The 10,076-nt window shown below is 36.9% G+C and overlaps 3 protein-coding genes across 11 annotated transcripts; 2 read left to right on the top strand and 1 right to left on the bottom strand.

Moving 5' to 3' along the window:
- Window positions 1-2,957: 2,957 nt before the first annotated feature.
- LOC116852874 lies at window positions 2,958-4,613 on the bottom strand. Of its 5 annotated transcripts, none has more exons than XM_032833626.1 (3): window positions 4,421-4,613; window positions 3,549-4,347; window positions 2,958-3,414 (listed from the first exon to the last, which is right to left on the bottom strand). In XM_032833626.1, exons 2-3 carry the CDS (start codon window positions 4,163-4,165, stop codon window positions 3,330-3,332), a joined length of 702 nt encoding a protein of 233 aa, XP_032689517.1. In that variant the 5' UTR covers window positions 4,166-4,347; window positions 4,421-4,613; the 3' UTR covers window positions 2,958-3,329. The 5 variants fall into 5 exon arrangements, with proteins under 5 accessions (XP_032689517.1, XP_032689518.1, XP_032689515.1 ...); XM_032833627.1 differs by having other exon boundaries at window positions 2,958-3,117; XM_032833624.1 differs by having other exon boundaries at window positions 2,958-3,769; window positions 4,193-4,347.
- Window positions 4,614-4,758: 145 nt separating this feature from the next.
- Window positions 4,759-7,209, top strand: LOC116852875. 5 transcript variants are annotated; one of them, XM_032833631.1, is made up of 3 exons: window positions 5,120-5,600; window positions 5,684-5,853; window positions 5,952-7,209. In XM_032833631.1, the coding sequence occupies exon 3, from the start codon at window positions 6,002-6,004 to the stop codon at window positions 7,028-7,030; it is 1,029 nt and encodes a 342-aa protein (XP_032689522.1). In that variant the 5' UTR covers window positions 5,120-5,600; window positions 5,684-5,853; window positions 5,952-6,001; the 3' UTR covers window positions 7,031-7,209. The 5 variants fall into 5 exon arrangements, with proteins under 5 accessions (XP_032689520.1, XP_032689522.1, XP_032689523.1 ...); XM_032833632.1 differs by having other exon boundaries at window positions 5,121-5,600; window positions 6,066-7,209; XM_032833630.1 differs by having other exon boundaries at window positions 5,121-5,600; window positions 5,973-7,209.
- Window positions 7,210-8,225: 1,016 nt separating this feature from the next.
- LOC116852861 lies at window positions 8,226-10,031 on the top strand. Its single transcript, XM_032833606.1, has 2 exons — window positions 8,226-8,377; window positions 8,445-10,031. The coding sequence occupies exon 2, from the start codon at window positions 8,478-8,480 to the stop codon at window positions 9,774-9,776; it is 1,299 nt and encodes a 432-aa protein (XP_032689497.1). The 5' UTR covers window positions 8,226-8,377; window positions 8,445-8,477; the 3' UTR covers window positions 9,777-10,031.
- The last annotated feature ends 45 nt before the right edge of the window (window positions 10,032-10,076 follow it).

Raw genomic sequence — 10,076 nt, 5'->3', positions numbered from 1 at the left:
GACAATAACATCACTATTGTTGAGTGTCGTTGCGCAGCTATTATGAGATACGTAATGCCTGCGTCACGACGTGTAATGACAGAGTTATTGTTGTAGGAAGTTAATAGATTATCAACACTGGAAATTCTGGCGCGCAGGAAGGTTCTCGTAGCCGAAGTGTTGTGGATTTCGTCTTGTAACTTGGCGAAACTTGGAACTGGAGTCGCACCGGCTCATCTCAGGATGACTTGACTCGCGCGATCGAGGTACTCGCACGCGATTCTCGTCCTTAGGAGCAGCTTGAACACCACACGACTACACATACACATATACACACACATACAAACACACGTGTACGATACAAGCATACACGTGAGAAACAGACAAATCTGCGTGTACATAGAGTGTGAGTAGCGAACTCAAAGGGTGGCGGAATCGAAGTCCCGCTTCCCAATTCTCTCTGTCAGAGAACATCGGCGTGTATATATAAAAATAAAATAACGTGCGATATGTAGCGATATACATACGCGAATGAAAAATTCCTCTTTTTTTTTTACTTTTCTCGTCGGCACATTCATAAAGAGGTGTCTTGAGAATGCGTCCAGAGTACTCCGCACGGGGTCGACCACCTGCATGGGCGATTTCCTCGTGCCAATTAGACGATAAATTGATATATCACCCTCTTGTAAATCACGCTCATAAGCGAACAGAGCAGACATGGAGGAGAAAAATCAGTGATCACGCTCTGTGCAATAGTGGTCCGACGTCTTCTGCACGGGTATTTAGTGGGAGACCCGTCTGTGTTGGTATAAACAACTGTTCCTGCCGCGTCAAAATTACTATTTAATATAATACATCTGTCGTGCGAATTTTATATATCGCGATCGATTAAAGATGAATTCGAATTAAAAATAAAGCCTAAAACACAGTCAGGATCGTTCGAATTAGAGTTACTCTTCGCAACTGTAACTGCAACCGCAACCGTGTAATGACACCGATCGAAGAAACAAAAACTCGATCAATTTTTTCGGGTCGTCGTCGTTGTAAAGCGATATTCGGGACCACCGTCTGTCACTTTGAGCTCCTCGAGCATGTCCGCTCTCGTTCTTCATCCTCGAGGAAATCGCTCACAGGTGAGCAAACTTGAATACGCTGCAGTGTACAATAGACGTAGAAAAATTCGAGATGGAGGGAGAGAGAGAGAGAGAAGAAGAAAGAAAAGAGAGCGACGACATCCCTCTTTCTCGAGGAAAGTTAACAAGCGGCGACGAAACGAACATTGATTATCGCTCCCTGCCGTGCGCGTGTGAGTATCGTTTAGAAACTAGAATTTTAGGCGGCGTCGAAAGATAGGGCGTGAGAGTGAAAGAGAGAGCGAGAGCGAGAGAGAGAGAGAGAGAGAGAGAGAGAGAGAGAGAGCACGTCGCGTGTATATGTACCTACTTATTCGTTTATAACTCGTTGACGGAAGATCGAGGCTAGTTTGATCGGTGTGTCTATCGTTCGATCCATACGTTACGCGAAAGATAAGTCTGTACATAATGATATAAACGCCGAGGTACACCAGCTCCCTCCCCTCATTTTCTCCTACCCACGATTGTTGTATCATAAATGATAATATACGCATACGGCGCGCGATCGCGGAACGTCAAGCTAACATAAGAGAATTAAGGGACGACAAAAAGGCGAAAAAGGAAAAGAAGAAAGATTTGGAGGCAGTCGAGATTGATAACGGAGAAAAAAATAAAAAAAGAAGAAAAATGAGGACGGTAGAAGGAGTCATGCGAGACACTATGTAACGAAGCGATTATTATCCACGAACACACGCTCTGTTAATTGCGACTAATTAAAACAAAGTAACTGAAAATTAATATAGCGAGCGAGAGCATTACCACGCCTACAGTAAACTACAGATGTAGCATACACGATAATATTATTATCAAAACAGTTCAATGTAAATTGTTATTTTTGTTGAAATAAAAATCACCTCCGTTATAAAATAGCGTGCTTATCTTTAGCGACTCACGATTGATCGACCGCTTTTTAAAAAGAAAGAGTGAAAAAGAGTATTTTCTCAGACGGTCAGTCTATTAAAAACTTTCAAAGAACATCCTATTTTCTTTAAATGTCTTTTGGATGTTTTTAAGACATCTTTTAGTGATTTGTGCTGCCTGGGTTGTTATTACAAAACGGAAATTATGACTGGTACACTTATTTGTCAAACAGTACTATAAAAAGAAAATATCGAGACAACTTGAAGTTGTCGAGTTAAACGAACTCTGTTTCAAGGTTGTATATAACGAATTAACTACCCTACATCATTCATCGGCAAAATCATTCACTTGGCAGCGTTAGGGCTATCGCACATGAAATAATATAATTGCATAAAATCGTATGGATCAATGAGTAACGAATAAGCATCGAGCATCAATGTGGCGACTTAATACTCGATACTCATTGATCCATACAATCGTATACTATACATATGCAGCTATGCCATTGTATGTGCGATGGCCTTTACTGTTACTCAATATTTGTTGGATAAATGTTAAGTTTCATTGAATGAAAACGTAAAAAAAATAAGTGGACATTAACTTTTATAAAATGATATTTTTATTCTCGCTTAACTTAATGTAAATTTCCAAAATAGAATAGAATAATAAATTTATTCTATTAGAAGAATAAAATATATAATAAATAAGAGTAATATAGAATAAAGTAAATATAAAATAGAGAGAATAGAACAGAATATGGAATAAATATATAAAATATATAAAATAAAAGAAAATTGAAGAAAACTTAATATATCACAGAGTAGAAGGTACCTCAGACAGTTCAAACTACTATCAGTACCACTAATTACCAGAGGCTTTTAGCTTTCTCATAAGCGTCGGCAGTATTTATCGGTAAAGATTAACATATATGAAGATAAAACTTCGCCTAACGGCGGTACATCGGCTCGATGTGCAAACTAGTGATAATTTATTAGAAACTTTATTTATTAGAAAATTTAATTTATTAGAAACCTATGACACCAGTCTTCTATGATAAACGTCCTATCTCCTACATTCACGTCCACCTGTTGAAGAGGGACTCGCAGATGTGGATGGATCATGCCAATTTCTGGTGCATATGCACCTGCCATCATAAAATTATGATTGATCGTGAGCTCCCAACCATTCGGAGGTAATCCATCAACATAAGTGTAACATAAGCCGCGAGCACGCTGAGTTCTTTGTCGTCGTAAAGCGAACAATATGGCTTGAGCTATAGTAGTTTCTTCAAATGAATAAGGGCTATATAACGTAAATGGCTGTGAACTGAGGTAGCTTTGATTCTGTTTGCCATCTCTAGCCGTCATGACCCGAGCGTAAACTAAGCCAGTATGCACAGATTTTCGCTGTATTTTGTGATAGTGCACCATCGAGATGGATTCTGAATTAGACAGTTCGTGTAAAACATCATACATCAAATTAGGAACAAGTTGTAACCGGCCTGTCATGTTATCTTTATTAGGGAACCTGTAGTTTCGCAATTTCGATAGTGCCTCATATGGAATATTTTCGTACCTGGAATATCCAAGTAGATTCATGTTGGGAATGGTATCTTGTGGAAAATGCCCGACAGGTAATGGCATAAATTGGCCGTCGTTTTCGATGGTCGTCTCAACAAACCGACGTGTTATATATGGAGATACGTAACATTCGTAAGCATTATGCGAATCGGCTGTTATGCTTCCAAAACTTCCTGGCGGTATCTCTGGAAGCTCACCAACGGCAGGAATAGTCATCTGTGGCAGACAGCAATCCGGAACATTAACATAGACAGTATCTCCTGACGGTGTAATTACTGTGTTAATTGTCGCGAGATATTCCGCTATAGGTTCCGGAACGAGCATATCCTGTGGAATTAGCGATGCGGCATTTTTCTCGTTACTATAGCGATCTTCATTGTTAATAACAGTCACCGTTTCGAACAACCAAGCGTTCAAGCAAGTGGTCATAGCATGCATGAATGAACAGAATGGCATGTGCTTGCTAATCTTTACATGTGTACTTCTTATTGATTCATAAACAGTTCTACAAAGTAGAGGAAACGAGCTAAAGTCTAGATTGTACGAGTATAAGTAGTTGATCGGTCTAGAACTGGTCACATATTGTTTTTTCTGGTTCTGTGATTTCATCATGATAGGTGACCTGACATATATACTGACTGTGCTAAAAACAAGACTTTTTATAGTTTGCAAACTGCTTCCCAAATTTTCTGTAAAAGTAACGCAAGCTGCTTCGGTCGGAATAAGTAATCCGTCAGAGCCTAGTTATTATTTTGCCTTGTTATTATCTTTTCGTTGGTATCTTCGCTACGACACTGCGTAAAAACAATAAACTCAATATAACGGTTATCATTTTACTAAAGTCATATAAAATTGTCAATAAATTACCCGTGTTCCAGTTTTGGCTTCTCCTATAACCCACTGAGTTATTCCCCGTAGAACTATTATGTATAATTATAGTTATGTATAACCTATGAAAATACGTGGTAAATCTCTTCGTGAAATAAATACGCAATCTATTAGCTTCTACACATTGAACGCGGAATCGATTGCCACGCGACAAGTAGCGACATGGTAGACAGTCAATATAATATCTTCCGTAAGAACTAGAAATTCATTGGCTACCGCATCGTTTCTAGTCGAATGGCGAACGCCCTTGAGTATTATGTTCTGAATATATATATGAGCATTCAGCAGTACAACCGCTTTCAGAGCACGTCTTGAGTTCTTACGTTTGGTTGGTGTATACTTCTAAAGTTAATCTAGATCTACAAGTACAAACCAAACGAATTTAAGAGAACACTGAGAGTTTATAAACTCTATTCTGTATTGGTATGTAATCTGTAATGCTTAGTGTCTGGACACGAATAGGAAAGAGGTAAATGTATTTAAAGACCACCTCGTTTTCTGAAATTTAATAGGTTGATGGTTTTCTATGATCCTTGTTACAAATAACAAAAATAGAAGAATAGAGAATGAACCCACAATTTTGTTTTTATGGTCTCGTTTTTTCTTGTCTTGTCTTAACATTCTAGTATAGTATATAATTCACTTAGCTAAGTTGACACTTCTTCTCAAAACTAATAATAGAAAAATATGTAGGTATAAATAGTTGAGCTAACATAATCTGTCTGCAAATATAAAGCTTTAAAGTTTAGGTTGCGTTTAGCATACACAATATTTGTTACACAAATAACACAACTGTTTTAAAACAACTGTTAAATGAAAATTATCTCTTGAAACATAAATCTATAACGCACGTTCTTCTTCCACAAGTTTATGAATCAATATTTGTGTTTTTGTTGAACACAACTGTTAGTACTGTGTGTATTCGAGAAATTGTCCACTCTATATTATATGAAGTTTATGTTCGCTCCTATTGAATAACAGACGCAAGACACATTGAGTCAAGAGTAAACGAATTATTTTATAAAAGATAGAACATCGATGTCTATACGATTCTGTAGTATCACACGAGAAGAAAGTGTTTACAGATAGTAATAATATATAACATTTTCTATAAAACTTCTCTGAAAGATAACTCAGCCGGTTGTCACTGAAAAAACTGGTATTGAAATCGAGATAATTTCTTGATGATTTTATACGAATTTATGTGTGATAATCACTATATAAACAATTTGTTTCCCATAGCAACTAGCTGATCACTCAAACGCTAGTGATATGTCGAGGCAATTTATAACGTCCAACGAAATATGTAATTTCCATATAAAAGTGGAAAGGCAAGCAAAGAGATGTAGAAAATATGGCATTTGTAACAAACAAGGTACTTCAGGGCTGTCGACAACCATAAACGAATCACGGTATGAAAATCTATTTACCATTAAAAAATCTATACCCGTTCAGTCCTCGTATTCATATAATCTGGATTTTTCCATATTTCCTATGCTTTGTGAAAAAGTTTACTCTAAATTGAAAACAGGACTATTAGATGAAAATGTCTGGGAAGTTATGCCATTCTGTTCGTTCATGCATGCTATGACATCTTGTCTCAACGCTTGGTTATTTAACACAGTAACTTCCATCAATCAAGAAAACCGATATAATGACGAGGAAAATGCCATGTTATTAATTCAGGGCAATATGCTCATACCGCAACCAATAGCGGAATATTTCTCGATGATTAATACAACGACTACGCCATCGGGTGAGAATGTCTACGTTAATCTTCCGGATTGTTGCCTGCCACAATTATCTATTCCGGCTATTGGTAACATTCCAAGGATATCGCCGGGAAGCTTTGGAAGTATAACTCCCGATTCCCATAATGCCTACGAATGTTACGTATCTCCATATATAACACGTCGGTTAGTTGAGGCATCCCGTGATGGGGATATAGGATATGATCCACTACCTACGGGGCATTATCCACAAAATGCCATTCCAAATATGAATATGCTTGGATTTTTCAACCTTGATGCACTTACAGACGACGAACAACTAAAAGTGGATAACTACCATTTCCCCGAGGAAGATAACATGACTGGCCGATTACAACTTGTACCAAGACTGATGGATGATGTTAATAATACATTGCAGTCATTTCATTCTTACTATAAGATGGTACCTTATCACAATATTCAGCGAAAATCCGTGCAATACAATTTGATTTACAATCGGTACAACGAGGATCCAAATATTGAAATTGAAGTCTCAGATACTGAGGATATGTTATGTAGTCCTTATTCTTTTGACGAAACAGCTGCAACGAAAGCCGCAATGTTCGCTTTCCGACGGGAAAGGACCGACCAAGCTCGTGGAATATGTTATACCACAGATGATGATGTAGATCCGAATGATTGGGCCGCCACGATCAATTATAATTTTACAATGACAGGAATGTTTGCGCCACTAATTGGTATTGACTATCCTCAACTACGACACGCTATTCATACAGCGGATATGTTGACCAGGAGGTCGGAAGTAATAGATAGTTTGATCGAAGCCAGCGCACAAGACAATTCGTATAGCTATTCATAGTTCAGCCTAATACCATCTTTCAGCGACACCATATCTGCGTAATTGTTATTTATTGTGTTGATGAATATTACTATTTCTGTGTAAGAGAAAAAAAAACGTCATAAAAAGACGTTCTTCAAAGTAACTAGAACTTAGAACTGGATCTTAGAAAGTTTCCGTTCTGTGATTTTTTATTTGAATTTGTTGCATCATATGCATTGAGTTAAGAATAAAGTGCATATTCTATAATATAAAAAACATTTTATTACCCGCACAATTTTTTGATATTTTCGCTTCTCAAGAAGTAAACGTTTACCCGGAGCCATATACAAAGTGTCGGATAATATCATATATTTGTTTCGTGAACGTGACATAGCAACAAGCAGCGAAATAGCAGACAGTCAATGTGCCACTTTTCGTAAGAACTAGAAATTCATTGGCTACTGCATCGCTTCTAATGGTGGCAAGCGCCTTTTGTGTGATAAATATATATGTGATATACATTCAGTAATATATCCGTTCCTAGAGCATGTGTGAGCTCTTATATTTGGTTGGTGTTTACTTCTAGAGTTAACCCAAATCTACAAGTATAAACCAAACGAATCTAAAAGATCACCGAGAGTTAGCGAATTCTATACTATACTGGCATGTGATCTGCAGTACTTAATGCTTGGACACGAAAAAAAGAGAGGCAGATACTTTTAAAGACTATCTCTCTCTCTGTTTACTGAAACTTGATAAGTTGATAGTTTTCAATGATTTTTGCTGCAAATAATAAGAATAGAAAAGTAGAGAATAAACACACTCTTCTGTCCCTGTGGACTCGTTTTTCCTTGTTTGATTTCATATTCCAGCATAATATATAGTTCACTTGGTTAAGTTCTTCTTCTTAAAACTTATAGGAAAATATTTAAATATGAATGCCCAAGCCAACATAATCTGACTGTAAATATAAGGCTTTAATGGTTGCGTTTAACGTATACAATATTTTTGGAATTGTTGAACGAAAATTATTTCTTGGAGCATACATTTAGATCTACAACGCACATTCTTCTCTCACAAGTTCATAAATCGACATCTGTATTTTCGTTGAACGCAAACGTGAGCAGTGTATATTCGAGTAATTCTCCACTCTATGTCATATAAAGTTTATGTTCTCTTCTATTGAATAATAAACACAAGTGACATTAAGTCAAGAGAAAACGAATTATTTTATAAAAGGTAGAACACGTGGTGTCTACGCGATTCTTTTGTATCATTCAAGAAGAAAGTATTTACAGATAATAATAATATATAATATTTTCTATAAAACTTCTCTGAAAAATAACTTAGCTGGTTGTCACTGAAGAAACTGGTATCGAAACTCAGGTAACTTGTTGACGATTTTATGCGAATTTGTGTGATGATTATTAAGTAGATCATTTGTTTTCCACAGTATCGCAGCTAGCAGATTAGTTAGACGCCAGTGATGTCGAAGCAATTAATAGCGTCAGACGAAATATGTAATTTCCATATAAAACTGGAAAAGCAAGCAAAAAGATGTAGAAAATATGGTATTTGTAATAATCAAGATGCTTCAGGCCACTCGACAAACATAAACGAATCACGATATGATAATCTATTTACAATTAAGAAATCTATACCCGTTCAGCCCTCGTACTCGTACAATCTGGATTTTTCTATATTTCCTTTGCTTTGTTATCAAATTTACCATACATTAACAGAAAAATCATACAAAAATGTTTGGGAAATTATGCCATTCTGTTCGTTTATGCATGCTATGACCACTTGTCTCAATGCTTGGTTATTTAATACAGTAACTTCCATCAATCACGAAAATCGCTATAATGACGAAGAAGATGCTATGTTATTAATTCAGGATAATATGTTAGTACCGCAACCCATAGCGGAATATTTCTCGATGATTAATACAATGACTACGCCATCGGGTGAAACTATCTACGTCAATCTTCCGGATTGTTGCTTGCCACAATTATCTATTCCGGCTATTGGTGACATTCCAAGGATGTCGCCGGGAAGCTTTGGAAGCATAACTCCCGATTCCCATAATGCCTACGAATGTTACGTATCTCCATATATAACACGTCGGTTGGTTGAGGCATCCTGTGATGGGAATATAAGATACGAGCCACTACCTACGGGGCATTATCCACAAAATGCCATTCCAAATATGAATTTGCTTGGATATTTCCACTTTGAAGGACTTACAGACGACGAACGACTAAAAGTGAATAATTATCATTTCCCCGAGGAAGATGACATGACTGGCCGATTACAACTTGTACCAAGATTGATGGATGATGTTAATAATACATTGCAGTCATTTCATTCTTACTATAAGATGGTACCTTATCACAATATTCAGCGAAAATCCGTGCAATACAATTTGATTTACAATCGGTACAACGAGGATCCAAATATTGAAACTATAATCTCAGATGTTATGGATATGTTATGTAGTCCTTATTCTTTTGACGAAACAGCTGCAACGAAAGCCGCAATGTTCGCTTTCCGACGGGAAAGGACCGACCAAGCTCGTGGAATATGTTATACCGCAGATGGTGATATAGAACCGAATGGTTGGGCTGCCACGATCAATGATAACTTTACAATGACAGGAATGTTTGCGCCACTAATTGGTATTGATTATCCTCAACTACGGCACGCTATTCATACGGCGGAAATGTTGACCAGCAGGTTGGATATAATAGATAGTTTGTTTCAGGCTAGCACACAATTCATGTAGCTAACATATCCATAGTTCAGCCCAATATCATTCTCCAGCGAAACCATATCTGCGTAATTGTTATTTATTGTGTTGGTGAATATTACTAATTCTTTTTAAGAGAAAAAAACATCATAAAAAGACGTTCTTTAAAGTAACTGAAACTATTTTAGAAAGTTTCCGTTCTGTGAATTTTTATTTGATTTCGTTGCATCGTATATAATGAGTTATGAATAAAGTGTATATTTTATAAAAGAAAGAACATTTTATTGTCCGCACAATTTTTTGATATTTTTGCTTCTCAAGAAGCAAGCGTTTACC

Source organism: Odontomachus brunneus, unplaced genomic scaffold (genome assembly GCF_010583005.1).
Source record: "Odontomachus brunneus isolate Ranch 3 - 2012 unplaced genomic scaffold, Obru_v1 Obru_scaffold_259, whole genome shotgun sequence".
In the NCBI taxonomy this organism is placed as follows: domain Eukaryota; kingdom Metazoa; phylum Arthropoda; class Insecta; order Hymenoptera; family Formicidae; genus Odontomachus; species Odontomachus brunneus.
Note: the sequence above shows the minus strand (reverse complement) of the source record. Positions and strands in the feature narration are given on the sequence as shown.

What these genes read in the sequence shown, in the direction of transcription:
- LOC116852861 (XM_032833606.1), top strand. Translation starts at nt 8,478, where the DNA reads ATGTCGAAGCAATTAATAGCGTCAGACGAAATATGTAATTTCCATATA.
- LOC116852874 (XM_032833623.1), bottom strand. Translation starts at nt 4,165, where the DNA reads ATGATGAAATCACAGAACCAGAAAAAACAATATGTGACCAGTTCTAGA.
- LOC116852875 (XM_032833629.1), top strand. Translation starts at nt 5,714, where the DNA reads ATGTCGAGGCAATTTATAACGTCCAACGAAATATGTAATTTCCATATA.